The following is a 17901-nucleotide window of genomic DNA, read 5'->3' on the forward strand; positions in this document are numbered from 1 at the left end:
GGACTCTGCTCGGCTTGATTGAGCTTAAGCTAACTCGGTAGATTTTTTTTAAAATTTTTTTATACAAAACAACGTCGTTTTGATCCATATATATATATAAAATGATGTCGTTTTGATATGAAAAACGAACCGAACTGAGCTATAAACGAGTCGAACCGAAAACGAGCCAAACTCGAGCCGATCATAAATAAACCAAGCCAAGCCCGAACTGGCTGCGAGCCGAGCTCGGCTCGGCTCGAATCCAGCCCTAGGTGGGAAAAAGTCTTTCGGCCTTGATAAAATGGGTAAGGCTGCATGGTCTGCCCACCTCCTTTACTGTTCGATTCGTATTACAAAGATTTGACAGTCCTATTCTATTATTGCTAGATATTCTTTAATATATAATTAAAGAGAGCAATAAGGAAAAAAATAGTCTTTTTAATGAATGAAAAATCTAGAAAAAGTTCAACCAAACAGATTCATTCTAACTTTATTAAGTTAATAATAGAGATGTGAACTTGGTCCGAGATGAGGATGGTGAAAATAGGTATAAATATATTTTTAATAAATATTAAATTATTTTTTTAACATAGATCAAGGTGGAAAATTGTAAGAATTTTTTTTTTTTGGGAAATAGAGAGGAAAATGACTAGTAAACTAAATGGGCACAAGTGTAGAGGATTATTTTTGCGGAAATGAGGAGAGGATAAGAAATAAATTTTTCTTGTAAGAAAAAAGGACGAAAGATTTCTCACCATCTGTATGATGGAAACTTAGCATGGTAAGAGAAAGATTTTCCCTACAGAGACAGAGATGGACAGCAACCCATAACATTGTCATCTCTAATCAATAATAGTACCAATGCCATCTGATTTGCTCGTTCAACATTGTAGTTTACTCCATTTAATGTAATATAAGTTGGATGCATATCACAAACTCAACAACTAGTACTATTTGCCGTCCCTACGTTGCAACAATTGACAGAAGATGGCGACAACAACAACACAACGCGGGAACAATTTTATCTATCGTGGTGGCCTCAACAACTCTCAGTTTTAATGTTTCTTTTTGTTCCATATCGCATCTTCTTCAACTACTTTTAAGTTTGACACTTTTCTCTTCAAGCACAGACACTTCATGTTCTTTCAATTTCAATGGCTACGGTGAGAGCATCTCAGAGACCTTCGGCTTCGGAAAAACCTCTACATAATCACATTCCTTCGCATTCTTTGTCAAAAAGCCTGAACAATACTCCTTCCAATCATCACTCTACTCCTCCTCCTCGTTCGTCTAAAGACAGACCCGCTTCTTCTAGACGTTCTGTCACTCCCAATTCTCGGACTCTTTCTAACAACAGCAACAACAATGATGATGAAGGTCACTCTTTTATCTCTCATTTTTTGTGCATAAAGTTTTGTTTTTTAATTTATATTGTGGTTTATTTTCGGAAAATGGGTTTTTAGTTACTTCTTATAATATTTTGTGTAATCTTTTTAATTTTGGTGATGTAAAGTTAATTGCTTTTGGGTTGCATTTGTTTGTTTTTCTTTTGGGACTATTTCAGAGTGGCTGTTTATTTTACTTTTGGGAATTTTTGTTTTGTTTTGTGAATTTAAGTGGCTGTTTGTAGACGCGGGTTCATTTTGTATTATGATTTTCTGGGCTGAATGCAATGTGGAATTCGGTTAGAATATTAGAATTTGATTTTGGATAATTTCCGGTGTAATCATGATCTTAAGTCTAAAATGGGACTGTTTGTCTTTGTATTCACTGTACGATTTTCCTTGCTTTTTGGAGCTTTTTGTGTTTGAAAAAACCAAGTACACTTAGCCACAATACATGAGAAAATAGGTGTTATGGTTACCAGATGGCCATGGTGGGTGAAAAAAACCTTCAATTCTATGAAAAAACTGATATAAATACAATTTCCAAGTGCGAGTTGTTTGCATTGCATCTACTTTTGACATTGTTAATTTGTATTGTCATCCTTGAACTTACAATCATATTCATCTTGACCACAGGGCACTAGCCTAGTTATTACAGTTGGACTCTAAATTCCATCAAGTAATTACTAGTTGCCAAAGTTAGATTCTATTTTCTATTTGTGATTTTTTTTTTTTTTTGACTTTACTACAGATTCTGGAAGGGTAAGGGTTGCTGTTAGACTTCGACCAAGAAATGCTGAGGATCTTGTCCTTGATGCTGATTTTGCTGATTGTGTGGAGCTGCAGCCTGAGGTGATTTATGTGCAACATTGCAAAAAAAAAGAAAAAAAATCCAGTTGGTGGAGAAATGGGAACTTTTTTGTTTGGAAAATTTTTTGTTTGACTGAAATGTTTTCTTTAGTGCAGAATCAGTTCTCTCTGTCAAATGCATTTTATTAAAATTCTTCTAGTAGGATGGATGGCTTAACTGAACTTATCTATAAATGTACTTTTTCATATAGCTGAAGCGATTGAAGTTGAGAAAAAACAACTGGAGTAGCGAGTCTTACAGATTTGATGAAGTATTTACTGAAACTGCCTCGCAAAGGCGTGTCTATGAAGTGGTAGCAAAACCTGTAGTTGAGGTAAGTTGCTAATAAGTTTTGAATTGCAACATTAAGTAAGTATTAAAGTGCCTCTTTTTGGGGATTCCATCGCTGAAGTTTCATCATAGATTAGATTTACAATCTAAGTTGTGCCTGGCTTCCAGTATGTCTTTGGTAGTGCTAAGTGTTGTTTTACCTTCTAAAATTCTCTCATCTTTTTTTTTTTTTTCATTTGTATTCACTTTTTTCTTTGGAATTTACAGATCTTTCTAATTTTAAATTGGTCAAGTTGAATCCACCATTTTCTCTACATTCTCATTGTTCACAAGAATTAATTTTGAATAGATTTGGATAGCATGTTAATTGTCTATGGGAATTTTATTGTTATTTGCAGAGTGTATTGGATGGATATAATGGAACAATCATGGCCTATGGTCAAACAGGTACTGGAAAAACTTACACAGTTGGTAGACTGGGTAAAGAAGATGCATCTGAACGTGGTATTATGGTTAGAGCTTTAGAAGACATTATTGCCGGTACATCCCTTTCTTCTGATGGCGTGGAAGTCTCTTATTTACAGGTATCATCTTGCTGGCCACTGCTTATTCAATGAAATCGCTAGTTATCTTCCTTTCCTGATAGATTATCACTCTTTTACTATGAATTCTTATTTCTCCTCCAGTTATACATGGAATCCATACAAGATTTGTTTGCACCAGAAAAGATTAATATCCCAGTTTATGAAGACTCCAAGACTGGAGAAGTCTCGTTGCCTGGTGCAACAGTTGTTAAAGTTCGAGATCTTGATCATTTTTTAGAGCTCCTGCAAGTTGGTGAAGCAAATCGACATGCAGCCAACACAAAGCTCAATACAGAATCATCACGCAGCCATGCAATTCTAATGGTGAGCATCTGTAATGGGGAATTTATTATGTTCTTTTTACAATACAATGCAAACCTGAACTGCTTAAATATCTGTCCTTTGTTTGTCTTATAGGTTTATGTTCGAAGATCTATCCAGGAAAATGTAAATGAAATTACTTCTCAACAGAAAGGTACAAGAACTGATTTACCAGGTAGTAACATACCTATAGTTCGAAAAAGCAAGTTGCTGATTGTAGATCTGGCCGGTTCCGAAAGAATAGACAAATCTGGTAATTTGCTTTAATATTTTTACATTGATATCTATATCTACATTTTCTTTCACCAGTTTCACAGCATAGAATTTTACAATTGGTTCAATTAGCCTTGAGGAACTTCCATGACTATTTTCTCATGTCACAGGCAGTGAAGGTGCCTTGCTTGAAGAGGCTAAGTTCATTAATCTTTCTCTTACATCCCTTGGCAAATGTATAAATGCATTGGCTGAGAACAGTCCACATATACCTACAAGGGATTCTAAATTGACAAGATTGCTTCGGGATTCTTTTGGAGGTCATCTAAAAAATGCTTAGCTTTTTTTGTTGTTTCTTTCTTAAGTTGTCTGTATTGTTTGAGGCCATATCCAATATTCTGCTTTGATATGTTCTCTAGTCATCTAATAAGACTTTCATATTATATGTTATTTACACACTTGGCATGAGCAAGTGAACTGATTATTTATATGGTTTATATATCTTTTAAGTAAACCTTCCGTATTTTGTGTTTATCTGTACATCACATCGTTGTATGATTTATGTGAACTGTTTTTCTTTCAACCTTCTGACTAAACTTTGTCGTTAAACTAATAGGTTCCGCAAAGACTTCATTGATAGTAACAATTGGTCCGTCTGCACGTCATCATGCAGAGACCACAAGCACTATTATGTTTGGACAAAGGGTAAGTTCAATTCTTTATAGTTCAAAAGTTTAGTATTAGAATTGACCTGTTAGTATACATTTTTTGTGGTTTATCACTTGTGCTGCATAATAATTAAGTAGGAAGAGAGGTTGGCATTTTGAAACATACTACATCATTGTCCCCCAAAAATCCTACATATGATATCAAAACACTTGACTATAATGTGGTTGAATTCAAACTGAGTTGGTTTAAACTGGATTGTCAACTCAGCTTGATTGAGTCTAAAATGAGCATTCATGACTCAAGCTCAAGCTTGAGCCATAAGAGGCTAGGCTCGAGCTCAACTAAAAAATATTTTTTAACTTTAGAAAATAATTTTTAAAATTGATTCTCTAATAAGAGAAAATATTGGAGGGAGGTTGAATTGTGATGAAAAAGGAAAAAGTAAGCTTATATTTATAATGGATAAGGTGAATTGTTCGAGTTTCTCTCCCTAAATGTGGGATTTTTGGAATTGGGTTAAACTTATTTTTAGCAGGTGAAGTGAATTGTTAAAGTGTTTATTTTCCATGTGAGATTTTTGCAATAAATCAATTTTTTCCATTCTCAACACAATTCAACTTCCGTTTGATGTTTTCTTTTATTAGAGAATATAATTTTTTTTAAATTAATAATGAAATTATTAAAAATATGCTATTGTATTGAGCCAAGCTTAAGCTTGGCTCATCATTTTGAACTCAAGCTTGACTCTTTCAAAACTTGTTGAACTCGAGCCTAGGCTCGAGTTTGACTCCCTTGAGCCAAATCTAGACCTGGCCACGGGCCGGTTTGGCCCGTGAACCGGACCGAAACCGGCCCGGATGAAACCGGAACCGGTAAACACGGAACCGGACTGAACCAGAACCGAAATCGGATTTTGACGGTTCGGTTCCGGTTTACCTAAATTGGAACCGTGAAACCGCCGGTTCACACCGGTTTATGAACCGATATATAAACTGGCGGTTTACTATACTGAACCGAAAATTTTTGAATTTTTAGAATTTTTTTAAAATTTATTTAAATAGCCAACGGTTCTCTGCGCAAGGAACCGTTGGCTTGCAGCAGAAGAAGAAATTCAGGGGACCCGGTCCCCTGCAAATTTTTCATAGAAGGTCCCCTGCAATTTTTTAAATTACCATTTACCCCCCTAGTTTTTAATTTTTTCAAAAAATTTTTTTCTATATATATACCAATTCAAATTTCATTCTCTCAAATTTCAATCTCTCTACTACTCTCACTCTCAATCCTTCAAACTCTCATTCTCGTTCTTTCAACTCTTAATACTCTCTCAATCTTTCAATTCAATCAAATTCTCTTAAATTTAATTAAATTCTTTCTTAATTTTTCATTAATTCTAATTTCTATTTTTATTATACAATTCGTAATTAATTATAGAATTTATTTCTATAATTAATTTTATTTATTATTTTTGTATTATCTTTCCTAATTAATTATATAATTAATTTTATTTACTTTTTTATTATCTTTTATAATTAATCAAATAATTTATTTATATAATTAATTTTATTTACTTTTTTATTATCTTTTATAATTAATCAAATAATTTATTTATATAATTAATTTTATTTATTATCAAAAAATGACAAGTAGTCGAAATTCTTCCGGTAATAGGAGATTTGGTCAATATTCACATATATCAAATATGAATGAAAATTAACTTATAGACCCCAAGAAGATACATAGGAAGCTTAATTAAAAAATTAAGTCCAAGTCTTTCTTTTAATTTTCAATTATTGTAATTAATAATTTAAAAATTAAATCAAGATCATGTATTAGAATTGACGGTTCAATATCGGTTTCAAACCGAAACCGTCGGTTCAGAACCGGGGCCATGAACCGGAACCTTCGATTCCGAACCGTCCTATTACGGTTTCGGTTCAGGGTCTTTATATTTTCGAACCGTGAACCAGCGGTTTCGAACCGAAACCGGCGGTTCACGAACCGTGGCCAGGTCTAGCCAAATCGAATTTGAACAACCCTAAGTTTGAGCTCCACTCAGTTCAAATCCCTCCGTACTAGATATTACTTTCACAATGTTTCAGTCTTCCACTTACAATCATGCATACTAATTGTGGCTCTAGAATTTTTGGTCTTAAGATGGTCTCTGCATAAATTCTTTGAATCATTCTCTTTTACATCTATTCTTGGATCGAATAGACTTTTGATAATGACGGGAATTAGTGTGAATCATGCATGAGAATTGTTATCACTAGCATTGTCATTGTCATTGAACATGATACAGGGTGGTTATGGACACAGTTTAAGTCTGCAGTAAACACGACTATGTATTCGATAACTCATGCAGTGGAAAATATAAAAGGACAATAAACATAAAGGGGACAATCAACTTTTACCTGGTTCAACTATAACCATAGTCTATATCCATGGGACCAAGTCTAAACATCTGGAATCCACTATAATGAAATTAATCGATGCAACCAGAATTTTCAGCAACAAATCAATCAAACATAAACTGAAAATTTAAAAATCGATTAATAGAATGTTACACATATTTGAAGAACATGAACATCCCGCCTGTTTATCACTAAAAGTCCAGCCTACGTGAAGATGTTCAAGGGGAGCTCCCCTTGAGCATCTGACCAAACTCCCTTCAGTATGATAAAGGTTAAAATTCCTTCAACCTTTAGTCATCGTCTAGCTTCAAAACTTGTAGTGGAGTGTTTTCTATCAAAAGATATTAAAACAAAATCAATGAAGATAGATGAATAGAAAGAATTAAAAAAATACTATAAGCTTTGAAATATTGAATAATAATCAGCTTAATTCAAAAGGTAGGAGAAGGGTAGTTTATATAGTGAATTTCATGTCATGGATTTGTGCCTCCTGTCAAAACAGATTATAAAACACTTGTCCGCTTGTATCAAAACTATAGAGTACAGTGTATTCCAAGTATAGTACAAAACTAACTTTTGCCAAGTGCCAATCAAATATTTATATTAGGTTTGTGATTGCAAAGTGCACACAATGTGCACTCAAAATAACAGAAGTTCACTATAGACATTCATGGTTTGTCCGTCAAGAATTTTTAGTCATCATCACGTTGTTGCTGTCATCAAAAAGCATGTGTTACTTCCCTTAAAAAAAAAGTGTAGTGTATCTGACATTTTAGTTGGGCTAGGTCTTATAAAAGGGGGAACCAAAAGCAAGTATTAATGTACTGGGATATATTAAAGAACAAGACAGCTAGATGTTTACTGTCTTAGTTGGCTCTTGCCACTTGTTGGACGTAACCTAGTTCTTCACTTTAACTATATTTGTGGTCCTCAACACTCCCATTTTTTATGGTTTCTCTCTTGTTTATAAATTATTTACTCTTTTGTTGTGGCTTGAAAAGGATTGATGGTTTTCTTACAACAGATCCTTCTGTAACCAGTTCTTTTTTATTTATAAATTTATGTGGGAACTGTCTTGTTTCATAGTCTTTGTGCCTGCACCTAAACTGTAGATGGGAATAACTTGGTTCACTGATTTAAATGGTAACCTGCCCTTTGTTTGACAGAATTTATAATAAGCTGACTAATACGTTATACTTTTGCAGGCAATGAAAATAGTGAATATGGTAAAACTTAAGGAAGAGTATGATTATGAAAGTTTATGCCGGAAACTTGAGACTCAAGTAGACCAGCTTATTGCGGAAATTGAAAGGCAACAGAAGATTCAGGAAAATGACAAGAATGAGTTAGAAAAGCAGCTTAGAGGGTATTGCAATTCCTTTGATGAAGAAAAAAAAAATCTAGTCACTCAAGTAGAAGATCTTACTGCAGAAATTGAAAAGCAACAGAAGTTGAGAGAAAATGACAAGTATGAGTTTGAAAAGCAACTCAGAGAGTATCAAGACTCTTATGATGAAGCAAGAAAACATCTAGCCTCAAGGTGTGAGGTAGCTTTTTCTCCTCATACATTGTTCTGTTCTTATGAATCAAATATTTTCTTAACCCAGGCCTTTGCACAATTTCTCAAAATATCACCTCACTATTTTCAAGTTATATACTTTGGAATTAGTTTATTATTTGAATGTTTGTTTAAAATGATATCCTTTCATCTTTATCCCCTTGTTCTGATTAGTTACTGGAGAAGGAAAATGCTCAACTAGGATTGGGGATGAAGGACTTTTTAAGTGAATTAAACTGTCAAAAAGATAATAATAACTTGATGTGTGATAAGGTTTCACAACTAGAAACAAGTTTGAAAAATAGCAAGGTACATCTATTCTTAAAATAAACTTAAATTTTGCTTCCTCGATCAGTAAAGGAAGTATTTATTTAGTGTGTGCCTGTATATATACTATATAGTTTATGAAAGAATTCGACCTACATGAATTTTTTATGCTGTTCTCTGTTAGTAGCAACACCAGCTTGAAAATTCTACATATCAGAAGGTACTGGTTGATACCACCCAGATGTATGAGAAGAAAATATCAGAATTAATGAAGCAGATAGACATTGAATGCATCCGCTCTGAAAGTGCCGAAGAACAACTCGACATAATGAAGAAACTGGTGAATGATCATGAGAAGACAATAAAGATGTATGAGACAAAAATAGCAGAACTAATCAAGCAGCTGGACATCGAGTGTACCTGCTCTGAAAGTGCTGAAGAACAACTCAGTGTAATGAAGAAGGGGATGAATGATCACCAAAGGTCAATGAAGGTATTTTAGATTACATATTGATTGCTCAGCACTGACTGACGGTATAATTTATATTGCTTTTCCTGCCTTGTTCCTTGACATTTTTTTATTGATATCTAGGCTCCCATTTATTTTTCCAACTTTCGGCAACATGAGTATGAACTAATTTTCCCTTTTTCACACCTATAACAGCAATACGAGGTTGAGAATTCTATGTATCAGAAGGCACTTGCTGACACTACTCAGTTGTATGAGAAGAAAATAGCAGAGCTGAATAAGAAAGTAGAGGATGAGCATACCCGTCTTGAAGTGGTGCAAGAGGAGTTGGACCTGACAAAGAAGCTTCTGAATGATTATGAGAACTCAGTGCAGGTTAACTTAATCACTTAACCGATATTTGGATGAAACATGATTCTTCAATTCTTAGTTTAGCTCCAGTCTCGTCATTGTCTTTGCTGTGACAACAAAAGTTATAATATTCACTACTCTTCAATTTATTTGAGTATAATTATCATTTTTTGTTGAACTGCAGGAGCAGAACGAGATTAATGAACTTCGGGTGAAGTTACAGGAAATGTATCAGCTGCATGAATCTACTGTTAATGAACTTCAATCCTTGAAATCAGAATTTAAAAATCTACTTGACGAAAAGGTATGCTTGAGATATTAATCCAACTGGACTTGGTTAAAATTTTTTCTTCAATTTTTAGTTTTACTTTGTTTTGAGTGAATACTACCACTTGCTGTGAACTTGAATAACTAAAATAATCTATACATTTTTTTTTTTTTTCTAAAAATTGGGATCATGAAGGAAAGAATGAGTGAAGAGATCCAAGGTGCTAGGCAAAGACTTTTAGTTGAAGAGAAGCAGAGGAAGGCTTTGGAATATGAGCTGGTCAAACCAAAGAAGACTGCACCAGAAAATGAAGATGACTTTGAGGTAATTTTTCTATGCATTTTCTTACCTAGCATTCAAGTTAATTGGGTTATGGTCTTACATAATAATATTTTACAGGACAAGAAACCGTATGTGAAGGATTACGTCGGTAAAGGATCCCCAGGAGCTGTTACTTCGATGGGCTTACGCAGGTCAAATCAATCAAGAGATGTGCAATCTGGTCAGAGGGCCACAATTGCCAAGATATGTGATGAAGGCAAGCTTTATTTTATATATTATATGTAATGAACATTTTTCTCTGATTTAACTGACATGGAAATATTAATTTACAAGCTCTTTGGCTTCACAAATGCAGTTGGGCTTCCAAAGATAGTACAGTTGTTAACATCTGAGGATCCAGACGTGCAAATCCATGCTGTGAAAGTGGTTGCCAATCTTGCTGCTGAAGGTGGGTTACTTGGCCTGTACGAAATATGTATATAAATTGGGGCCATATACCTTGTTATTTAACATGTGATCTGCAACTCTTTTTGCAACTTTTCTTCATTTAAAACTGCATGGAGGTGTAACTGTTTTTCTTGTCACTTCTATCCTCCTGTATTTCCTGGTTCAACAGTTGGCATCAGTTAAGGTTTTTTCTCCTTTCAGATATTAATCAAGAGAAAATAGTGGAGGAAGGTGGTTTGGATGCTTTACTTTCGCTGTTACAATCATCCCAAAATCCAACTATTCTTAGAGTGGCTTCTGGTGCGATTGCCAATTTGGCAATGAATGGTAATCAACTTATCATGGTTCTTTTCTTTCTTTCTTATAACATATAATAACTATGCATCCCTTTTTTTTTTCCGTCCTACTTTGATTGCTTTTTCAAAGTGACTTAGCACGTCAAATTCTTGGCTTCATCATAGCAAAAACAATGCTGCATTAGCTACTTCCTCATATTTTTAAGATTAACGACAGTAATACCTTTAAGGGTGATGCCCTTTATATGAAACTGAAATTTCATTAATATATATTTATTTGACAAATATTCTCAGAGATGAATCAAGGCCTAATAATGAGCAGAGGAGGTGCTCGGCTACTAGCAAAGACAGCAGCCAGAACTGATGATCCACAAACTCTTAGAATGGTAGCTGGTGCACTTGGTAATCTTTGCGGAAATGGTAAGCTGCAAGTGATTCGGTAGTTACTTTGTCAAACATCGTCATTAGGTCATTTAGTTATTTACTCTCAACACTAATATCAGAACATGGTACCTGCTAAATCAACATATGGTCGATAAACTGATTTTCTTGATTGTCTTTCACCAAACTAATGGAGATCAAGCATATATTGATTCGAATTTATTCTGTGCGACAGAAAAATTGCACGTGATGCTTAAAGAAGATGGCGCCATCAAAACACTTTTGGAAATGGTAAAATCTGGGAATGGTGATGTCATTGCACAGATTGCTAGAGGATTGGCTAACTTTGCAAAATGTGAATCACGAGGAATCTTTCATGGTGCGCTTATGTCATCCTCTTTACATAAGATGTACAATTAATCATCTTTACACATCAAAATCCTGATGAATGACAGTAATTGCAGGATACAGAAAGGGGCGTTCACTTCTAATGGATGAGGGTGCTCTCCAGTGGTTGATTTCCAGTTGTACTATCAGCTCAGCTTCAACCCGGCGCCATGTTGAGCTTGCCCTTTGTCATTTAGCACAAAACGGTATGTTGCTTTTGTGCTTGACCTCTCTTTCCCCGGGCATGGTCAAGATTTAATCACACCATGTCCATAGTCCTCTTAATTCATTTTGATTACAAGTTCATGGTAACATGTGAGTACTAGCTTTTGCATATAGCAGGTAATATTTCATGTAAATGCATAAACTAGTTAGAGCTTTCAGGACAGAGCTCGCTCTTTCGAGGGACAAGTCGGTTTAAATTCTGATTGTCATATATAACTTATGTAAATCTTGTCTTGTACCATGATCAACTACTACCATTTGCAGAGGACAATACTAGAGACTTCATAACCAGTGGTGGGGCGAAAGAACTTGTACGAATATCGGTTGAATCAAGTAGGGAAGATATCTGCAACCTAGCGAAGAAGACACTTAAGTTGAATCCAAAATTGCAAGCCGACTGATATACATGCTTAATACCAAAAAAGTGTACAGATTGTGACATTTCTGATAGATTTGTTACTATAAGATAATGTGAAGACAAATTCTTCGGCCTCCGGTTTTGTACTACATATGAATACAACTACATTGAAAGTGAAATCATGAGAAGAAAATGTTGGATTTTATGCCTTAATACCTTGATGTTTTTCTTCTTGAATCATGCTCACTTTTTCTCGTATGGTACTAAGCACATTCATGATTAAAAAAGAAAGAAAACCCCAATATATAAAAGAAGGATTGACCACTGTTGACTCATTCCATTATCGCCTTCAAAAACAGTCAGCAAGAACACTACTTGCTGAAGTATTGGGTTGAAGCTGCTGAGTAGCAGCTGGAAAATGTAAACTACATCCTTTATACTGCAAAATTTGATTAGGATCACATTTAAACATAAGTAGACTGTTATTTTAGGCTCAGATATTTATTTCATTCTGTATTTATACCAAGATACAATTTTTTTTGGGTAAGTTATAACAATATACAATTAATCATTCAAAATTACAACTTATGTGAGAGGACATTCAGGGATTTCTCAGTGTACGAAAAAATATTGCAAAACATCACCAGTTTAACTCCCAGTTTATCAGGAGAAAATTAAACAGAAAGTGTTAAATCAAGTTAATGGTTAAAAAATTAAAAAAAAATGGTACTTGTACCTTGGGTCCAAAGATGGCTGACGAAAGAAGGGCTTCCACCATTCATTTCAAACTTCAGTAAAGTGCCACCCAATTTTCCTCTCTTCTCGGACTGTAACAACTGGAGGCTAAAGCTTTTTCAACCTGGTGGTGCTTGATACATAATGTGTACCTGCTTACAGAATTATAGGTAGAAAGCGTAATAAGAACTAAGCAGCGGATGCAATGATGTCAAAGGGGCCATCATCATTGACCAGTTTCACTATGGGAAAGCATCTTTTGATAGAAAAAAATAATAATAATAACTTCTACTTCAATCAATCCAGTTCCTACCATATCTAAGATTAGCTGGTTCACTACAGGTGAAATTAAGGCAACTGAAAAGTTATAATAAAACTCACTAATCGTCTTCAAAATCAATGGACAGATGATCACTTCCATATAATGTGCCCAATAAATTTTAGAGCCGGAACACCTCTGATCTCCACATCAACTAGCGGCGCCTGAACCATTATCAAGTTGGAGAGTTCTGGATCACTTCGGATTATATCAGGAGCTCACATCTGATCCTATAATATTTAAACACAGAATAGCAATATCAACTTTTATTCAGAAAACAAAGGCATGTTAGGCGACAAATGAAGCATGGCCATAGAATAGGAAGAATGTGGAACTGGAGGTTATGATTCTCGTAGCGAAAAGCTCCAGTCCCATGTTTAAGAAACAAAACAAAAAAATTTACAAACAGAAAGTTCAAACTGCTAGATATTTCTTCTTGTTATTGCAACATATGCTCACTGTTTTAAGTCTTGCGATCAACAGCTTAACAATCATCCATAAATTTATGGTTTCTCACATAATGTTAATGAAAGTTGAACATCCTGCAAATAATAATAGAGAAAATAAGTGAATACCTTCCTTTTCATTGCACAAAATTTGCTGTCTGATGCAGGTGGGAGAAGAATCTGAAATATTTTTTTAGGTGCCTTTGGTTTAATAAATTTGTTTATTATTATCAGAAAATAATTTATTTCAATGACGATGGAATATAAATTTATTATTATATTTAATAAAATTAATGTATATAAATAATTATTATATTTCATTAAAAGTAATAGAAAATATATTAATATATTATTCTAATTAAATATTTTTAAAAGATTATTAGATATTAATAAAATATGTATATAAATAATAGACAATATATATTACATGATTAAATATTATTTTATCTTTAATTTAAAATAATTTAATCACAAGATAAAATATAATTATATTTACATAAAATTATATGCATTATTCGTACGCATAACATTACTCAATTGATAAATGTTAAAATTATGTTTAGATAAACTAATATATCATACACTAAAATATTTATTTTTAAAAATATTATCATTGTTAATAATATATTAGAATTTTCTTCATATTATTAAATTATAAATTAAATAAATAAAATCACTTTTAAATTATCATCATATTACCGACTATATTTTAAAATATTTGTATATTATTTATTTATATATGTTCATTTTAACTATACAAATAAATAAATCACTTTTTTATATTACTATGTAATTGAATATAATTTTATTTTTCTAAATAATTAAATCATATAATAATATATATCAAATATGTATTTATTTATATATTTAAAAAGAATTTACATAATTTTATTGATTAAAGAATTTAATAATGAGAGAATGATTGTGATTTAGGTGTCAAGCCATATCCACTCTCCAACAATTATATTAAGACAATAATATAAAAACATGAATTGGTGAAAATTTTATTCCATCAAATTATCACAAAATCTTTTGTTTGATGTGGATATATGTTCTTGTTGCCCTGCCCCTAGAATTGATCAAATGAAAAAAATTGATCCAGATCAACCAATGATAGAACCAGATAAATATTTAAATCAATAACAAAAATATTTAAAATAATTCTACCTATTTATTATTAAATACAAAATCCAAATTAAATTTAATGAGAATCTAATTTGGCATGATAACATCCAGTGTAGTTACAAAATTTTTCAAAAATAAATCTTTCAAAATAAATTAAATAAAAATAATACTAATACATAATAAAAAATAAGTGCTGCCCTGGTGGCACCTTCCCAACTGCTGGGTGTCTACATGTGTGGAGAAGATGAGATTACAACAATTGTGTTGAAAGTTGAGAGTAGTAAATAGATGTCCAAAGTGCCCATTAAGAAGAAAACACTCTTTAATGGTAAATGGTGTAGCTAAAAAGTCTACTTTGAAATCAAAATTCAAAATGCTTTTCTGACTTGAAAGACACCCTTTTTTTTAGTTAAGTAATTTTTTTTAAGGGTTTACAAGTGTGATAAAAACTCGAATCCAAAAATTCTATTTAAAAGTTATAATGCTCTATCAGTTTACTAACTTCTAACATTCGAAATACACCCCTTTGAAATACAACATTTAGCTTCCAGGTTACTGTATTTCAACAACTCCTCAGGAAAGATACTGAAAATTTAAACAAGATCAAAGACCAAGAGTTATAAATATCCTGTATGCCTAGAAAATTTGTCTAGCCTCCTGATGAGCATCCATTTCCTTTCCACAATAATCTCCAACTTTTTTTTAAAAACATTTCAACTACTACAATTTAAACTAGAATAAATATTTGGGGCTTGCTACCCTGCTGAGCAGGTTGTAAGTTGTTCCCCAAGCCAATTTCAACCATTCTATTTTTTGACAAAAGGAATTACAGCACAAAATCACCCAACAGGAAGCACTTCCCTGAATATCTAATTAACTGAACAGTTTTCCGGAAGTTGACTAGATCATTTGCCTAATTTAAAGTGCCTGTCATTGACTATCAGTCTAATAACTGAGTTTTTTACCAACTCTACACACCAAATCCAGTCAGCTTAAAAATACTGATCAAACTCATTTCTCCTAAAGTGAAGAAATTCGTAAAGTGAAGAAATTTGTGTTTTGATAACAATTGAGGGGCATTAATCCATGTTTGTTTCCAGCTCCAAAGGGAACTCTCGTGCAGATATTTTCTAAAACAGAGCAGTGCCACAAAAGCACCCCAATGATAGAAAAAATGATGAAGTTGATGCAGGTGAAATGTTGTTTTGTTTGCTTGAAAATGATTGAGTCAAAAGTTAATGCTGTTTATAGAGATGGTAAGGCTTTCTAGATGAAGATGATGAGCCTAAACATAAAGTGAACACATTCCTGAATCACTCTACAAACTATAACATGTTCAGAAGCTCATATCTAACATACAAACTCAAAATTCTAATGCTTATAAACAATAGATATTAAGCAACCTATGACTTCTCCACCAAAAACTTGAAAACCAAAATTCTATAACTTAACCAATGATTTTGCTAAAATAAACATATTAATTTGGTTTACAACACAATTTTGTTTTTCCACACCAGCTTCCTTCTCAAATCCCGACAACATTAGCATTGACATAGTTTTTCTGTGTGTCTAGTGCTTAACTTGGTAGAACATTAGAAAGAGCAAAAATAATAATATTACTTTCTCAACATATAAGAGGGAAAGTAGCACGAAAGATATTTGCCCAGAAAATGAAAAATAATAACGATCATGATGAAAAGGAAAGCAAATACCCATTCTTCCATAAACATATAGAAAAAACAAACAAAAAAAAAAAATTTCAGTAGGATAAACCTTCAAATGGAAAGAATCATTCTATACTTCTCCCATAATCCTCCCTCAAAAATCTATAAACTTGGAAGACTAAAGATTAATTTTAGATAACAATAACCCTTTTTTCTCTGTTATAATATTCTTATGATAAACTAAGCAGAAATGAAATAGCACATCTCAAACATAATAGAAACATATACTAGTAAATGAAACAACAAACTTGAAAGTCCGAAAACAAACACTTTGATTGATAATTTGCAAGAACATCAACGTCAGAAACACCCTTATCATTATCATTAATAAAACACTCTAAATATTATCATCACCATACTTTTCAAGAGCCTCACCGGTCAACCGACAAATCCGCCATTCATTAAGGACTTTAGCTCCCATCTCTTCGTAAAACTTAATAGCATTAACATTCCAATCTAGCACAGCCCACTCAACTCTCCCGTACCCCATTTTCACAGCTTGTTTCGCAACTGCACTCAACAACATCTTCCCATATCCCTTCCTTCTGTAGCACTCCCTCACGTACAAGTCCTCAATATAGAACCCGGGTTTCGCGAGAAATGTGGAATAATTAGGAAAAAATAAAACGAACCCAGCAACAGTAACATCGTTGACTTTATCAGAGATAAAAGTTTCTCGCTCGGGATCGACCATGGGATGATCTAAATAAATGACGCCGTCGGGGGAGGGGAAGGGTTTTGGAGAGACTTCGAGAAGGAAAATGGTGAAGGAGGTGAAGGGGGCGGAGTTGAAAAGGGTAGAAGAGAGGGAGGCTTCCGTGGCGGAGCAGAGGTGGGCGAGGCGTTCGAAGACGGCAAGGCGGTGGATGAGTTTGTGGATATGGGGCGCGTCGGCGGGAGTGGCCAGACGAATACGGGAGAAGAGAGGGTTGTCCCGGCAAGAGGAGTCTTGTAAAGCAAGGGAGGGCTCCGGTGCTGCGGATGGTGGCGGCGGAGGTGCGGCGGCGGCCATTTCTTTCCTTTGTATGACTTGAAATGAAGAGCTCAAGCGGCAGCTTCCAGAGAAATCAGTGATGTAAAGTCAGAGTAAGAATGGCCCATTTGAGGCAATCTTATATAGGAAGTGGATTATATTTTTTATTATTTTTTGAAAGTTGAGTGAAACTTTAAGCTTAAATTAGGGTTAGACTTAAACCGAGTTTATTCGAATTTAAGTTTAAGCTTAGCTAGAATGAGTTCGAAACGAGTTAATCCTAGCCAAGCTCGAACTCGAGTTCAAATTACTCATCAAATTTTTCAATTAAAAATTTTGATACAAAATGATATCGTTTTGATCAATATATATTAAAATGATGTCGTTTTAATAATGAACAATGAGTCAAACCAAATTTAAGACGAATTTAAACTTAACTTTTATGAACTCAAACTCGATTATATGTAAACTGAACTGAGCTCGAGTTCAGTTATATGTAAACTAAATTAAGCTCGAACTAAATTCAGTTTGAATCTAACCCTGACTACAATTCCTATTTTTTAGAATTTATACAAAATTTTAATTTC

General features: G+C 33.6%; 2 protein-coding genes across 6 annotated transcripts; one reads left to right on the top strand and one right to left on the bottom strand.

Annotated features, from left to right (window-relative positions):
- Window positions 1-914: 914 nt before the first annotated feature.
- LOC123227649 (kinesin-like protein KIN-UC) lies at window positions 915-12205 on the top strand. 5 transcript variants are annotated; one of them, XM_044652739.1, is made up of 21 exons: window positions 915-1356; window positions 2116-2216; window positions 2426-2548; window positions 2904-3089; window positions 3192-3413; window positions 3507-3663; window positions 3794-3943; window positions 4240-4328; window positions 7909-8250; window positions 8436-8570; window positions 8716-9021; window positions 9193-9372; window positions 9533-9652; window positions 9812-9940; window positions 10016-10154; window positions 10254-10346; window positions 10547-10672; window positions 10936-11061; window positions 11258-11401; window positions 11487-11615; window positions 11899-12205. In XM_044652739.1, exons 1-21 carry the CDS (start codon window positions 1134-1136, stop codon window positions 12033-12035), a joined length of 3357 nt encoding a protein of 1118 aa, XP_044508674.1. In that variant the 5' UTR covers window positions 915-1133; the 3' UTR covers window positions 12036-12205. The 5 variants fall into 5 exon arrangements, with proteins under 5 accessions (XP_044508674.1, XP_044508676.1, XP_044508678.1 ...); XM_044652741.1 differs by having other exon boundaries at window positions 8746-9021; XM_044652743.1 differs by lacking the exon at window positions 3794-3943.
- A 4384-nt stretch (window positions 12206-16589) lies between these two features.
- Window positions 16590-17440, bottom strand: LOC123227652 (probable acetyltransferase NATA1-like). Its single transcript, XM_044652748.1, has one exon. The coding sequence runs from the start codon at window positions 17351-17353 to the stop codon at window positions 16679-16681; it is 675 nt and encodes a 224-aa protein (XP_044508683.1). The 5' UTR covers window positions 17354-17440; the 3' UTR covers window positions 16590-16678.
- Between the last annotated feature and the right edge of the window lie 461 nt (window positions 17441-17901).

This window comes from Mangifera indica, chromosome 10 (assembly GCF_011075055.1).
Source record: "Mangifera indica cultivar Alphonso chromosome 10, CATAS_Mindica_2.1, whole genome shotgun sequence".
Taxonomy (NCBI): domain Eukaryota; kingdom Viridiplantae; phylum Streptophyta; class Magnoliopsida; order Sapindales; family Anacardiaceae; genus Mangifera; species Mangifera indica.